Source organism: Drosophila kikkawai, chromosome 2R (assembly GCF_030179895.1).
Source record: "Drosophila kikkawai strain 14028-0561.14 chromosome 2R, DkikHiC1v2, whole genome shotgun sequence".
Taxonomy (NCBI): domain Eukaryota; kingdom Metazoa; phylum Arthropoda; class Insecta; order Diptera; family Drosophilidae; genus Drosophila; species Drosophila kikkawai.
Genome location: NC_091729.1, coordinates 15,946,214 through 15,961,755, shown reverse-complemented (window position 1 = coordinate 15,961,755; position 15,542 = coordinate 15,946,214). Strand labels below are relative to the sequence as shown.

General features: G+C 50.2%; 4 protein-coding genes across 5 annotated transcripts; 2 read left to right on the top strand and 2 right to left on the bottom strand.

Moving 5' to 3' along the window:
- Positions 1-296: 296 nt before the first annotated feature.
- cnk (connector enhancer of ksr) lies at positions 297-5,975 on the bottom strand. Its single transcript, XM_017166901.3, has 3 exons — positions 5,805-5,975; positions 5,436-5,599; positions 297-5,375 (listed from the first exon to the last, which is right to left on the bottom strand). The coding sequence occupies exons 1-3, from the start codon at positions 5,860-5,862 to the stop codon at positions 888-890; spliced, it is 4,710 nt and encodes a 1,569-aa protein (XP_017022390.1). The 5' UTR covers positions 5,863-5,975; the 3' UTR covers positions 297-887.
- Positions 5,976-6,343: 368 nt separating this feature from the next.
- Positions 6,344-12,016, top strand: l(2)k01209 (lethal (2) k01209). Of its 2 annotated transcripts, none has more exons than XM_017166861.3 (7): positions 6,344-6,687; positions 9,985-10,286; positions 10,351-10,457; positions 10,515-10,822; positions 10,885-11,071; positions 11,133-11,726; positions 11,797-12,016. In XM_017166861.3, the coding sequence occupies exons 1-7, from the start codon at positions 6,623-6,625 to the stop codon at positions 11,911-11,913; spliced, it is 1,680 nt and encodes a 559-aa protein (XP_017022350.1). In that variant the 5' UTR covers positions 6,344-6,622; the 3' UTR covers positions 11,914-12,016. The 2 variants fall into 2 exon arrangements, with proteins under 2 accessions (XP_017022350.1, XP_017022349.1); XM_017166860.3 differs by lacking the exon at positions 6,344-6,687 and adding an exon at positions 7,317-7,983.
- Positions 12,007-14,198, bottom strand: LOC108074718 (threonylcarbamoyladenosine tRNA methylthiotransferase). Its single transcript, XM_017166862.3, has 3 exons — positions 14,071-14,198; positions 12,782-13,938; positions 12,007-12,724 (listed from the first exon to the last, which is right to left on the bottom strand). Exons 2-3 carry the CDS (start codon positions 13,772-13,774, stop codon positions 12,041-12,043), a joined length of 1,677 nt encoding a protein of 558 aa, XP_017022351.1. The 5' UTR covers positions 13,775-13,938; positions 14,071-14,198; the 3' UTR covers positions 12,007-12,040.
- Mtap (Methylthioadenosine phosphorylase) lies at positions 14,144-15,485 on the top strand. The gene is given in 3 exon segments (XM_017166864.3): positions 14,144-14,278; positions 14,352-15,131; positions 15,196-15,485. Coding segments are annotated over 3 exon segments (1,101 nt in total). The 5' UTR covers positions 14,144-14,221; the 3' UTR covers positions 15,460-15,485.
- Positions 15,486-15,542: the final 57 nt, after the last annotated feature.

Sequence of the window (15,542 nt, the reverse complement as noted above, 5' to 3'; positions counted from 1 at the left end):
TATTCTTGATCAGCTTCAACAGGCGAGTCTATCCAGCCATCTTCGACAGAAAAAAAAAAAATTTTAATTTTTTTGAAAATTTTACAAGGGGTTATATCGTCAAAATTCGAAAAATATTTTAATTTCAAAAATTTTTAACTGAATATGCAGATTTATTAACCTAATAAAAACTAGCATAGAAATCCTTTCCGCATTGAATTTAATGCATTTTTGGCTTAGTTATGATAGATTTTCTTCATCGAATTGCCACTGAAAATTTTAAATCCCCTTTAGATTTCTTTCTCGTTAGTATATACAGTTGACTTTATTCGTATGCATGTATAATTCGTGTATGTGTATATATATAGATTTATTATGTTTATTTGCTACAACATTTTGTGGATCCACTTGGCGTCGCTGGAAACCGCTCTACAATAATATCTCGTTTCGCATAATCATATAATATAATACATGTAATCTAGACACAAACTGTTGAGCAAATCAAACAGCTCGGATTAACTTGGTTAATCCCCGTACAAAGGCAAATCATAAAGAACTACGCTTTTCCTCTTCGATGCACAGACTTCTTCTAAAGTTAATATATATATGTGTATCTCTTTGCTACAATTCAATGTGTGTTTTGTACCTAGAACCGAAGCAATGCAAATAAGGCAGATTAAAAAACATTTACATCTAAGTTGTGTGTGAGAGGGACTCGACAGGTAGTAGGTTCTGGCTGGTGGACACAGGGAAGACGAAGAAATGAACAGGTTGCGTGTATACCTATATCGTACGAGTATATGTATATATATCTCTCTATATATGCGTGTGTATAAATACATAAGTAAGCGGGGGCCTAATCCCCGCGAGCATTCACAATTGGTTTTGCCATCTCCTCCACACTCCTTCTATGAGGTCTGATGGTGTTGGTGTTGTTGTGGTTGTTCGCTGCCACTGGGACTGCTGTTGGTGTTGTTATTATTGGTGCAGCCAGCAGCACCACTGTTGCTGGCGGTCCGCATCATCAGCCGGGACAAGCTGGTATCAGTTAGCGAGTAAATCTCCGGCTCAAACACTGGCGGACACTCCATGTTCGGATAGTCTGGGGTGGCCGCTTTCGAGTCCACGGAACCAGAGTTTGAAACTTTCGGCGTGGCTGCACCCTCCGATGCCGCAACTCTCTCTTCCGGCTCTGGTTGCGACTGTGCCTCCTCCTCGCCTCCTCGCTGCCTGTTGGCCTGTATCGGAGGCGGCGGTGCCGGCGGCAAGGGTGGCTGCAGCCCCTCCGAAGAGCACAAATTGGTGGTGGATGTGGTCATGATGCCAGGTCCCCTGTAGCTTCGATAGCCCGCCTGATTGTGCGTGGGCAGGGTGATCTGCGAGAAGATCTCTTGATCGCAATCGGGATCCGCACTGCTGGGCGGAGTCATTGGCGGCAACTGTTGCTGCTGCTGATGATGGTGGTGGCCAAAGAGGGTGCGATGCAGCAACGGTGAGCCGAATAAGCGATTCTCCTTCGAAGGCTTGACTGGTGTTCCACCCGAAATGGAAAGCTTCGAGAAGATGGGTATTGGGGCTGAGTTCTTGCGATGTGCATCGTACTTGGTGCCCACCCGCAAGTCCTGATTGTACGTCTGGCTCTTCTTGATACTGCTCCCACCGCCACCGCCACCCAAGGGCAATCCATTGCCTCCCGTTCCGTCCAGGGCGTGATTCGATTTGGATTTTTTGTTCAAAGGCAGCGTCATGGTCATCGCATGGCCGGATGAACTGCCTGTGGATCCGGTCGAGTGCTTGGAGAAAGGAAAGCGCCGATCGCTGCCCGACTTACTCTTGCTCTTCTTCGACTCTGAGGTGGATCCGGAGCTGCCGCTGCTGCTGGTCTTGTGCAGAAAGCTGGAGAACTGTAGCTGCTGAGAGCGCAGGAAGTGCTTGGTCTTGCTACTCTGCTGCTGCGGCTGCGGCGGCTGCTGCTGCTGATACTGTTGTTGCTGTTGCTGCTGGTGGTGATGATGATGATGATGCTCCTGCCTGGAGCTTGAACTTGAGCTCGGCTCATCGCCGCAAATAAGCTCGTAGCCAAAGTCTCGCAGCTTCTGACCCTCTCTTCCCCTAGTTCGCTTAATACTCTCGTCATCCGGCTTGAAGCTTATCTCGTAGTCCGGCGTTTTGGGTAGACTCACGCTTTGGATCTTGGGCAGCTTTTCCAGGGGCTTCGCCACACTGCTGCTGCTACTCATGGCACTTTGTTGGCTGGCCGTTGACTCTGTGCGTGCATGCTTGTGCTTCTCGACGCCGAGATGAACACGGTTGTTGTACATCTCCTGGGCCTCCTCCTCCTGCTTGCGCAGCATCAATGCCTTGAGCGTCACAAAGCCCTGGATATTGTGGCCATGGTCCAACGTAGTGCCCACACTCATCTTCGGCAGCAGCGTTTTCGAGGTGTGAAAGTCGAACTCCACCAAGTTTGGATTCGAGGCGTGCAGGAAGTTGTAGGGAACCTTCTTCAAACTCGACTTGCTGCTGGGACTTTGACTCTGGCTCTGGCTGGGGCTTTCCTCGGAGCTCTGGTGCTGCAGCGAAGTGGGCGTGGCTGCGGTGGGAGTCGGCGCCGGCGACGTTGGCGGTCCCAGAATCGAAGCCGAGACGGAAACGGCGGATTCTGTGCCGCTGACCACGGAACTTCGACTGGAACTGCGCGACAATTTGGGTGCGGCCGCCAAGGGTGTGATCTGTGTGGGCGGCATGGCGGGATCATGGTAGCCCGGTGTATTGGCTCCTATCTGGATGCCAAAACTGCCGCCAGGTACTTTCCTGTAGCTACGATACTGCTCCGTTGGCACTGGTATATCGCTCGATGGCTTCGCCGCACTGCTCTTGCCCATCTTCCCCATAGTGAACTTCCGAAAGGAGTCCAGATATCCACGCTCATGCTTCGTGGGCCCGGCCGACGGCGGCGTTCCGCCAGGTAGCACCAGCGAGGAGGCAGACATCGCCTCCTTATTGCCCTGCGGCGAAGGTGTGCTCAGGTTATTGGCCACCAGGGCGTCGCACTCCTCACCCGAGCTGTCGTTCTCCGAATACAGATCCTTGGCATCTCCCGCATCGCGCGATGCCGAGCCTTGCGGCACCTTGAGCGAGGCCTGGCGCAGAAAATCCACCCACTGATTGAGGGCGTTTAATGACTCCGCCGCAAAGTAAAAGCTCTTGGCCGTGTGGTATACCTTGAAGGCGTGCGGCTTCGAGTGCACCTCCTTGGCCAGCGAGACTGTGAAGCCGGGCAGGAAGATCACCAGGCTGGCGCTAGTGCTCTCCTTGCTGCGGAACCCATACAGAATCGTATCTAGCATCACAAAGTAGATCCTCGCCCAGTAGGTGACGCCGCGATGATTCTTTTTACGCCTGTACAGGTGCCCCTGGATGTCGCCGGTGCCAAGGAGCTTCAGGTTCGTGTTTCGCCGCTTGGCCATCAGACTGTGCTTCTTCTTGAGGGTCAAGGTGCGGGACTTGCTCGGTGTATGCAGCTCGCTGATCTCTGAGGGAGACTCCACGGGTGTTGTCGGTACTGGCACATGCACAGGCACAGGAATGGAGATGCTAGTGACACTGCCAGCTGGCTGCATGCTGGCGGGCTTTGGCGGCGGCGGTGGCACTACTGGCGGCGTCATCTCCCGCTGCTTGCGCGGTCTGGGCGGCGGTGCAGGCGGCGTGACGAGCAGAAACTCCTTGCGCGGCTCTATTGCTGGTGGTGTGTCCGATTCCTCGCCCGAATTGTCGTAGGCGGGCGTACTGTGGCTCTTGTCCAGTCGCCCTCGGCATCTCTGCTGCTGCAGTAGGAGCGGCGTGTTAATGGCCTCCGCCAGGGGCAGCTCCTGACCGCGTGTGGCCTGATTGATGGCATCCAGTAGGTCCTCGGCATTCTCCGTCTTGCAGTTGCGCAGCGTCTCCAGAGCATCCTCGTCGCCCTCATCCGCAAATGGTATCGGCTCAAAGGTTTCCAGAATGGTGTTCTCCACATTGCAGGTAAACATCTCGTTCTTTACCACATAATCCTCAACCTTCATGTTGGCATCAAAGCGAACTACCTTGCTAACGCCCGGCTTGTAGCGCTCCTCGAGGAACTCGCGCTGCGACTCCTCCGTCAGCTGCTTTAGCTTTCTCACCTCGTGGAACATCCGTTTGTCGCCCGCGATCCCAATGCAGGTAGTGGGTCTCGGCGCTATCTCCAGGCCATATCCGAACGATATTGATTTGTCCCTGATGCTCGGCGAACCGGGATCGCAGGCCGCCGAAGAGCCAACGCCCGGCTTTCGTTCGTGCCACGACGGTACCACCAGATCCGAGTGCTTCAAACTAAGAAACTCATCCCCGCAGATGGTGTTGCGACGCTGCAGCAAGGCCCTGGGCTTGGGGTAATACAAACGAATCTCTCGCGCCGCCGACTTGAGATCCGTGGGCGTGGGAATGTCACTGCAGCTGGAGTCCGAATCGGAGGCGGAGGAAACCGCCGTCGGATTGACCTTAACCAGATCCTCTCCGCTCTTCTCACTGCTCAGCGACTTTCCCAGACCAGAGTCTGGCACTGTGTTTACGATTCCGATTCCCACTCCACCTCCAGTTGCCGCTCGATCCGTGTCCAGGGTGAGGAAGGCGGTCCTGGGACTCGGCATCTGCTCCGCCCAGCGACTGGCCATGTTGCGCTTCTTGCTGGGCAGCCGGTACGGCTGCATATAGATCTGGCCGAACATCTTGGTGTGCTTGGGCCGCTTCTTAACAGTAAGCACCACATCGGGCAGAGCTTCGCGCAGGTGCTCCAGCACGGTGCGATGCTGCCATCCGACCACAGTTTGGTAGTTAATCTGGACGATCTCATCGCCGTCCTCGATCTTCCCCGAGTTGTGGGCCGGGGAGTTGCTCTTGATGTCGGTGACGCGATGGATGCCATTGTAACTGGACTCAATGTTGAAGCCCAGCTCGGACTCCCGTTTCTTCAGCGTCACGAGGTTAAGGGAGGCGGGCTGTAGCACCATCGGATCGGATATGTCCTGGATGATGAAATTCGCTAGTTTCTCTAGTTTCTCCGCCAAGTGCCGAATGTCGTGCACCGGCTGGACGGCGAACCGATCGCGGTGCGCTATGGTGGCCAGCTCCAGGCCACGTTTTAGGACGTTGCCACAATACTCGCGGTACATCTCCTGCTTGCGGAACGGCGTCCGTTCCAAGCTGCCCACCAGCGGCTTTAGAGTGGCTATCGTCCGCGTAATGTCATGCAGAATCCGAGTATCGATCTTGGTGCTGTCCGCATGGTTCTTGGCCAGCTCACGGTGCAAATTTCGTGCGGCCGTCGCGACATGCAACGCCATAAACTGCAGATTGTCGTTTTTTAGGTGATAGTGCTGCAAGATAAGATTAGGGTTGGATACAAATCTCCTAGGCATCGAATTCGAATAACTCACGAAATTCCGCAGATTCTCCACCGCCTCCAGCACGATCTCCTGGTGGCCGATGCGCAGCATGCCCAGATTCTCCAGCTCATAAGGCCGTATGTTGAGCAGCGCCCGTCCGCCGATCTCCTGCTTGGCGAACTCGTACAAATACCCCTTCATGGACTCATCCAGACCTGCAGCCAAGATGTCAAAAATCAAAAATGGATTCCCAGGTAAGAGCGGAAATCTGCTGGGAAAAGCGGAATTTCCTGTTGCTGCAGCGCTGCCCTTTGTTGTTGCTGCTGCTTTTGGGGCAGTGGCTCTGCCAGGGCCACCACAGATGCATTTTTTCGTGTGTCCGTTTTCCTTGACCTCGCTCTCGGCCGTTTCCACACTTACCCCTTATCCAGTCCGTCACCTGGTCGGGCGTCCACTCGGCGATGTTGATGTATGCCATCCTGCTGCTGATCCTCGCACGGCATCAATGCATCTAAGGCATTATTATTAAATTATTTAATATAAAATAAAAAACAAAAAGATATATGCGTCGGTGTGCCCGCCGCTATTATTGTTGATTAGGCCATAACGCCTCGAAAGAGTGGCCAGAAAATGCAAGCGCGCCAGTGCTGCCAGATCGAAGAACTTCAAGGCTGGACTTGTTCTCAATTTGCAGCGTTTTCCTAACTCGGCAAGGAGCGGCCTTTCCAAAAACAAACCCTTAAAATATGGCAGAGATCTCACAAGAAAAATCACCCACTCCATAGTCTGCAACACCAGATGTTGTTAAATTTATAAATTATGTGACCAGCCATAAGTACTTAATTTGTGTTGCCACTTCTTTGAGGCGTTTTGGCATATTTCTTGACATCAGATCGGGTCACACATGTTCCAATCAAACAGCTGAGCGGAGAATCTAATTAATTTGGCCCCCAAAACACTCGAATAAATGCAATGACAGCGCCAAATGGAAATAGATAATAGATATATGCCCCACCAGCTCAATTGCCCTCCCCCAGCCAGCCCCCACGCCCGCTGTCAAGCGCTGGAAACCCGTGAAGAAGAATGTATATATATGCGGCCCGGGCATCGGCCGCGCACGTTTTTCGAAGACGAACAGATTTCAGTCACTTGCTGGGAGAGGGAGAGGCACGACGAAGTTAATCACCGCGTGTTTTTCTAATCGCTGCAACTGGCTGCACCACGATTTGCTATCCAAAATGTCTGTGACCCAGACGAAACAAATCAAATTCTACAACCCATCGAGTTCCGCGAGCTCCGACAGGTAACGAACGACATTTTAATGCTGCGTAAGGTGTGAAAACCCTCAGAAGTCATTAGAGTGTGATACACACACCAATACACGCGCGCAGGCACGCATACCGAGGCATGTGCTCCAATCCGAGCCATTCATCATCATCCATCGCGGGGCCTAAACACGCAATAAAAATAAATGCTAGGAAAACGGCATAGGCTTACGTGCACACATACCGTCAAATATAACGTATGTTAAATTCAAATTCAATACTTGCCGGTTGCAGCTGAAAAGAGAAAGGAAGAAGTGGAGAGACCGATAGAGAGAGTGCGAGCGAGGCAAACCCCCTTGCGAGAACAGTTACAAACTAGAGATGCGCAATGTTTTATCCAAACTCAAGAAAATTTTAAAATTTCAAATTTAATTTAACAAAAAAATACAAATTTAACGATTTTTCTCAATAAATTTCGTTGCTTTATCAACTACAAAACTAAATTTATCCAAATACGTGAGGAAAACCCGAAATATTTAATAAGGACAAATTCGCGTAGTGTTTTTATTTTCAACACCGGGCAACCTTGGTAATTTCCAATCCCATTTACCTGTCTTGAAAGGTAGTCCAGGTATAAATCGTGACACGGATAAGCACGCCTCACGAGCGCACCTTTATTACAAACGCAGCGGCAACAACAAAAACAGCGAAACGGCGACGACGGCGGCAGAGGCAGCGCAGCTTTTTAACCTTAGCTGCCTTCGCACTTTTTTGTCATTCAATCGTTGCCCAAACGCTGCTCACCTCACACCTCCACCTCTACCGCCGCCTTCGCTGCTCGCATTTTATTAGTTATCGAATAAATATTGGCCGCAACGCAAAAGGCCAAAAGATACGCGGCGCTGCGAAAGAAATAAAAGCTTTAAATCACATGTGATCCGCGCCGGCCCATGTGCAAGCGATTCTTGTGAGCGTGTCGAGTGCGAGTGTATGTGGAAGTGAGTGACTGACCCATTTTGGCATCGCCGGCGCGAGACTTGCGACGTTCTGTTCTCACGCCCACGCCACGCCGCACCGCCGCACTGAATCCACTCGCGCCTGGCAGACGCTTCTAAAATGAGCAGCATCACGTTTTTGTGCAGCAAGTCGAGCCACAACAACAATAGCGATGTCCAAAAGGGGAAGCAGGCGTCATCGGTCTTTGCATCGGCGCCCGCCGGTTTACTAACCATCGCCACCCACCAACAGCAACACCAACACCAGCAGCAACAACAACCACAGCAGAAGTCAAAGGTTAAGGCTACAGCAGCAGCAGCCAAAACCAATGGTCACATGTAATTCATTGCATTTTCTTCATTTTTAGTGTAAATCAAATCGAAACCATATTCATTTGTGCATGATGTGAGTGTATGTGTTCGAGTGTTTGCAGTGTTTTTTTTTTATTGTTGTTGCTGTTGTCGTCATTTACCGCCATTCTAATTGTTTTGCTGTTGCGCTTGTTTGTCCAGTACTCGTATGTGTGTGTCTGTATGTCTGTCTCCGCTTCCAGTGTTTAATTAACGCTCTTCGTCTTTCTGTTAACATTGTTTATCGAGTCGTGTCTGCGGTGCGGTAAATAACAACAAATAATGAAAAGACGATAGCGCGTCAGCAAGTGCGCTCTCAATTCTCCAATCTCCAATTTCCAAACATGGCTGCGCGATCAAGCCACGTCTATCAGTTAGGTTTTGCCAGCCGGCTCTTTTCGCCGCCAACGAAATGCTATCCTCCAAGAACTCCTGGCACCATGCCTGTTGTCCTTGTTCCTCCTTCTTTGCCTGGATAACCTGTTGACTGCGAAGAGCGAGGAGCGCTGCTCACGTGGCAGATGCTGCTAATGCTACTCTCTCCCTGACGCGCCTCCAGCTCTCGTTACTGTGCAAAAACTATAAATATGCTGAGGAATCTGCTCTGGCGTCACCAGAATTGGCTCTGTTTTTTTTTGTTGTTTTTCGCAGAAAAGTAAATAAAGAGCAGAAGATACGCAGGAGAGACAAGAGAGAGAGTGCAACGAACGCGCCTACGCCGCATCTAAAAGATGGGTTGTCTGGTTTTGCTTTGTCTGCCTGCTCCTCCTCCTCTTGCTCCTGCTGGTGAAATACATGTGGATGACTGAATTTGCATGTATTTGAAACGAGCTATGGTCTGTATCAGTTGAAAGGCCAAATGCGGCCGGAAACTGTTTCTGGTTACTCCGCAAACGCTGTCTCGACTCGCCGGGGTCACGTCAGCATTCTGCAGCACACATGGCGGAAATACCCTAAATGTAATCTTGCCATACATGCATACGTATGTACATGTGTTTGTATGTATATGTTTGGTGCTCTACATTAAAATTAGGGTGGTCAAATATTAATATGCCATTTTAAATATTTTCTTTGTGATCACTGTACAAAGTTACTGCCTTTTTAGCTCTATAATATTTGAAGTAGTAGCTGGTTTCATTCATTTTATCCAAATGTCCATCCTTATTCTCCATGTTACAATTAACTAATGTTCTCTTTTTGAAATTGGTCCACCCTAATTTTCACATGTGCTTTCCCAAATGTCTCCAATTTCGCAATATTTAATTCATGAAATTTCATTAATAATTTGGTTTTTAATTACTAATATCATTAGCAAGCCTCTTTATATTCCCATATTATTTTATATTACGAATCGTAAAATTCCGCCATCGCAAACAACTGCAACTTTATGCAATACTTTCTCTCCAGACCTCGATTTTAAAGCCACACGCCTTAAGTAACGACCATAACATTATCTGTCCCCATTGGAAGCCATAAAACAATTAACCCTTAATATTGGCGACGTTATCTTCTATTACATTCAATTAAAAGACTCGAGTAAGATTGCTATTTATAGAACCTATTGAGCAGCAGATTAATTCTGTGTTTGCGTGGGTGCACAAAGAGGGGTGCCGGGGACTTTAAAGTGGAGTAGGTCAGTGAGTATACTGCATCCTTGAACTCGGGGGAAAGCACAGCTTTAAGCTCTCTCCTTCCCTGTTGAGAATTCGCACTGACTAACAACAAAGGAAGGAAATCCGTTCCGTAGTGTATATTTCTTTGTGACCATGTTTATTTTTGAAATTATTGTGAAATTAATCAGTGGCCGGTCGACTTATCAACGTTATCTTGTGGCTAATCACTGAATTCCGAATACTTTTGTCGTAGCTTTAAACCCAACGTCATTGTTATTCGGTGGGGGGAGTATAAATAGTATAGAAAAGGTGCGCCGCCGCTCGTATCTCTGACACTAATTGCCAACTAATCCTTGGCCTGATTTACTATTTGCAGCGATGACCGGTCAGATGTCACGGAACAGCTTTATGTGGATCCATACGCTGACCTGGGTAATGGTTTGCCCGGGGATCTTAACTGCTGCCCGGCCTCGCCCACCACAGTGCCTGCCAAAGCGTCGCTGGAGTCGCCATTGAAACGCTCTGGCCGGAGACAGCGAACCACGTCGATTGGCAACCAAACCACCACCGCGAATCCGTCCGAATGCATCATACGCGCCAATAATCGTACGATCTACACGGCCGGACGTCCGCCGTGGTACAATTGTGCCGGCCAGCAGGTTGAGCCCTTTGTCATAGGTAAGATGAAGGAGTCTATCAAAGCAAAGCAATCTCTAATATATTGGTTTTCTTTCCGCCACAGGAATCTGCGGAGGAAGTGCTTCTGGCAAGACCACAGTGGCAGAAAAAATCATCGAGAGCCTAGATGTGCCCTGGGTGACACTCTTATCCATGGACTGTTTCTACAAGGTGGAATCACATCCAAGATTAACAAAGTTCCCCACTCATTCTCCTGAAATTCTGTAGATCCTTAATGAAAAGCAGCATGAGCAGGCCCTGATCAATGAATACAACTTCGATCACCCGGATGCCTTTGACATTGAGCTGTTGCTGGATGTGCTCACCAAACTTAAGGAGGGACGCAAAGTCGAGGTTCCCGTGTACAATTTCGTAACACATGGACGCGAGAGCCAGACAAAAACTATGTACGGTGCGAATGTTATCATCTTTGAGGGCATCCTCACATTCCACAGTCCCGAGGTGCTCAAGCTGCTGGACATGAAGATCTTTGTGGACACAGATCCGGATATTCGTCTGGCTAGAAGGCTGAAAAGGTAACTACTGCTGGATCTAGTCTGCTTCTAGTTGGATTTTTAATATGCATAATCCTTTTTAGGGACATCTCACAACGCGGGCGCGACCTAAGGGGCGTTCTAAAGCAATACCTGAACATGGTGAAGCCGTCGTATGCTAATTACATAGCCCCCACTATGGCCCATGCTGATATCATTGTTCCACGCGGAGGAGAGAACAAGGTGGCCATCCATCTCATCGTCCAGCACGTGCACACACAGCTCCAGCTGGTAAGATGTCTTACAAATAATTCTTTGATCCAATCTTATCCTTTCATTCCTTTCTGTTTAGCGTGGATTCAAGCTGCGCGAAACGCTGGCCAACTCATACAAGGACCAGCCCATGCCACATTCTCTGCACCTGTTGCATCCCACTCCCCAGATCAAGGGGCTGCACACGTTCATCCGCTGCCGGAATACGTCCCGCGATGAGTTCATCTTCTACTCGAAGCGCCTGATCCGTCTGGTCATCGAGTATGCCCTCAGTTTGTTTCCATTCAAGACAACCACAGTGGAGACGCCCCAGGGTGTCCATTATGAGGGAAAGCGAATGGAATCGCGCAAGATCTGTGGAGTGTCCATCCTTCGGGCTGGCGAAACTATGGAGCAGGCCGTGTGCGACGTTTGCAAGGACATACGTATCGGCAAGATCCTTATCCAGACCAATTTGAAGACCGGCGAACCGGAGCTCTATTACCTGAGGCTGCCCAAAGACATAAAAGACTACAAGGTGATACTAATGGATGCCACCGTGGCCACCGGAGCCGCAGCAATGATGGCCATACGGGTGTTGCTGGATCACGATGTGCCCGAGGAGAACATCATCCTGGCCTCGCTACTGATGGCGGAGATCGGTGTGCACTCCATTGCCTATGCCTTTCCAAAGGTGAGATTGAAAGATCTTCCGTCTTATGAAGAAACCTTAAAAACTCCTTTTTTCTTTGCGTTTTGTTTAGGTGAAAATTGTTACTTCCGCTCTGGATCCGGAGATTAATAGTAAGTTTTATGTTATACCCGGCATTGGTAACTTTGGCGATCGCTACTTCGGTACGGAACCCTCGGACGAGTACTGAGGAGGACGTAGCTAAACATCCACGTCACTGGAAGCAAGCAGCATGTTTCTAATGTACCCTAGGTTAAGTTCAAAGCGTTACTTAAATTATGAATTCGGAACAAGATGGTGTTTTATTGGACTGACTACTATAGGAAGCGCATGAGCAGCTGGACGAGAAAGGCTATGCTGCCAACCACCAGGGCAATGCCCACATATCGCTGTATCAGCTGATCTCTGCTTCTCGCTTGGGTCTGTACTACGGTCGCCGTCGGCGCCGCCTCCTCCTGCTTATTTGCACACCTCGTCCAATCCCGTTCGTCGTCGAGTATCTCGCCTACCATACTGAACTTGCTGACACTGGTGATGCGGACATGGACACGAGTACCCAGGAGATTCTCCCGCATTGGCAGCAACACCTGTTCGTAGCTCTTATTGTGACCCACATAGTGTAGCTTGTCGTGAGATACTTCCGTCACCAGCACTGTGTATATCTCACCCACACGATCAGCATATGGTTCGTAGGTGTAGAAGAGATCCGTGAGGCGTTTGGTTCGCTTCTTCACCAGGTTCGCGGGAATGCGTTCCATCTTGGCAGCTGGTGTGCCGGGTCGAGGAAAAAACTGGTTGATAAACAGACTGGGGAATCGGTACTTGGCGCACAGGGTCATCGTCTCTTCGAAGTCAGCCTCGGTTTCGGTGGGAAAGCCGCAGATGATATCAGTGGCTATGGTAACGCCGGGAACCCGTTCCCTTAGGAAATCCACTACGTGCTCGAACTCCTGGCGACAGTACTCGCGCTTCATCTCACCCAGCACAGAATCGCTGCCACTCTGGTGGATTAAAAGGAGATTAGAAACTAGTTTTTAAGACACAATTAGTAATCTCACCTGCACGGGAACATGCAAAAAGGCATAGACTCTAGGGTGCTGCAGAACCTTGGCAACCTCTTCGAGGTGCTCCAAGATGTACGGCGGATTGGTCATGCCTACACGCAGCATACAATGCTCGGGGATAACTTCAACCAACTGCCACAATAATTCCGGCAGGGAACTGCCAATATCTCGACCATAAGCTCCAGTATCCTCCGATGTCAGCCAGATTTCGCAACAACCTTCTGCAAAGGATTGGCGGGCACGCTCGACCACTTCTTCCGGTGGATAGCTAGCTAGATCCCCGCGAGCGTGCTTCGTCTTGCAGTATGTACATTGATTCAAGCAGCCAGAGTTGATGGATATGATCTCGATCAGCGGATTCTTGCGAACCTTGGGCAGCGAAAGAGGAGCCCCGGCTACGCGGCGGCCGTGCACCTTCTTCTTGTTCTGCAGCAGCTGGACACTGTGCCCTTTGAGCGTCTCCTCAACGACCTCCACCACGCGATCGATCTGCTGAACACCGATAACGGAGAGCCCGCTTAGGTAGTCCGACTTTGGAGCTCCTTGGGGAACGCAGCCGGCGACCACGACATGCTTGCCGTTGCGCATTCCCGACTCAATTTCATTGCGAAACGTGTCTTCTGAGGGATTCTTAACCGTACAGCTGTTGAGCAGCCACAGATCCGCCTCCTCCTTGCCACTTAATTTATAGCCGTAGGCAGCTAGCTGCCCAGCCATGTACTCCGAGTCCGAGTTGTTGTGAGCGCAGCCCCATGTCTTTACGAAGACCTTCTGGGTGCCGGGTATTACACTTTCATGGATGGTGGGCTTTGGTTTGTCCTCCTTTGCCTCCTCGGTTTCTGGTCGGATTTGCGCTCGTCTTTTGGCTCGCACTGTGACGTTCTTCTTGTTTTCATAGCGCTCCCGCGGCTTCACATCGTCGGCGGATATGAGATCCTCGATGTCGTCCACATCGTTGCCCGGTAGATCCTGTCCCAGGTGGTACATAATGACTTCGTATCCTGGTTCTGAAGGCACATGTGCGCACCCGGCCAGCTGTTTACATTCGTTTCGTGCTTCTTCTTTTTACTAATAGTGTTGGAAAGCGTTGCGTGGGGGCTATTCGATAGGCTATTTCGATTATTATTCGGCTGCAATGAGGTCGCAATACCCTGTAAAGTTCAAAATAGTTTGATTTTAACAGAAACTTAAAATAAGCGAGTACTACCTTTATACAGCAATAGCCTTAATCAGATTTACTTTAGCTTTTTCTTATAAGCAAACTTCAGAAATATTTAACACACCCTCAAGCGCGAACAGCATGGCATCGCCAATATGCCCGAGCTTTTGCGGCTTTTGCACCCTACTGTGTAGACACACAGTTATCAGCGCGCTATCAGCGGGAACGTTCCACTCTGCTCCAGACCGCCACAGCAGCCTGTAATCATAGAAACCATGGCCACGATTACGATCAAGTGTAAAGACACAAATCTGGACCCTCTGCCAGTCAAGGTAAGGTTACATCCTTATCGAGTTTAGGAAATTCGAATTTTATTGCATCGTCAAACAAACAAACCCTCGGCAGATTGGTATAATTGGCGGTTCCGGCCTGGATGATCCCGATATCCTGGAGCACCGCCATGAGCGGGTGGTAGAGACGCCGTATGGCGAACCATCGGATGCCCTGATAGAGGGCGAAATCAATGGGGTTCAGTGCGTCCTCCTAGCGCGCCATGGACGCAAGCACGACATCATGCCCTCCAACGTTAACTACCGCGCCAATATCTGGGCTCTGCGCGAGGTGGGCTGCACCCACCTAATCGTGTCGACGGCCTGCGGTTCCCTGCGCGAAGAAATACAGCCTGGCAACCTGGTGATTCCTCACGACTTCATAGATCGCACCACCAAACGCCTGCAGACCTTCTACGATGGCAAAGACCAAAGTCCACGTGGTGTTTGCCATCTGCCGATGTTTCCGGCATTCAGCGAACGCACCCGCAACGTCCTGATCGAAGCGGCCAAGGAGCTGGAGATACCCACCCACGAAAAGGCGACCATTGTGACAATCGAGGGTCCGCGCTTCTCATCCCGCTCTGAGAGCCACATGTTCCGGCTATGGGGCGGCGATCTGATCAACATGACCACATGCCCGGAAGTGGTGCTGGCCAAGGAGGCTGGCCTGCTCTACGGCTCGGTGGCCATTGCCACGGACTACGATTGCTGGCGCATGGGATGCGAGGGCGTCAATGTGCAGGATGTCCTAAGAACCTTTGCCGAGAACGTGATCAAAGTTAAGAAGATCCTGGTCAATGCAGTGGGACGCATTGCCAAAGAAGACTGGTCGGAGGATATACTGAACGCCAAGGTAACTGGGTAATATTCATCAATGCCAAGATTTAGGGCTAACAAAAAGGTTATTCCGCTTACAGAAATGCGTCTGCGACAACACCATGTCGGGAGCCATGTGACGTTTCATAAAACTATGCCATGAAATCACACACGAGACGCTGATGCGCCACAAACAGCCATGCGTGCCACCGCCTTTCTATCATCAGTTCCAGCGCCAGCGAATGCCCAAAGTCCACTCCATTTCCATTACGTACGAACTGGAGCCGGAGTACAAAGAAGAGCAGCCAACGAAGGTTCCCTTTAAATGTGAAACTGTAACCTCGGCATCGGGGTCCTCGCAGTAAAAATATAGCTACATAATTACGTGTGACTAGAAGCTTCTCCTTATTCTCTGAACCCACTCGGCGTTTTGAAATTTTTGTGACAA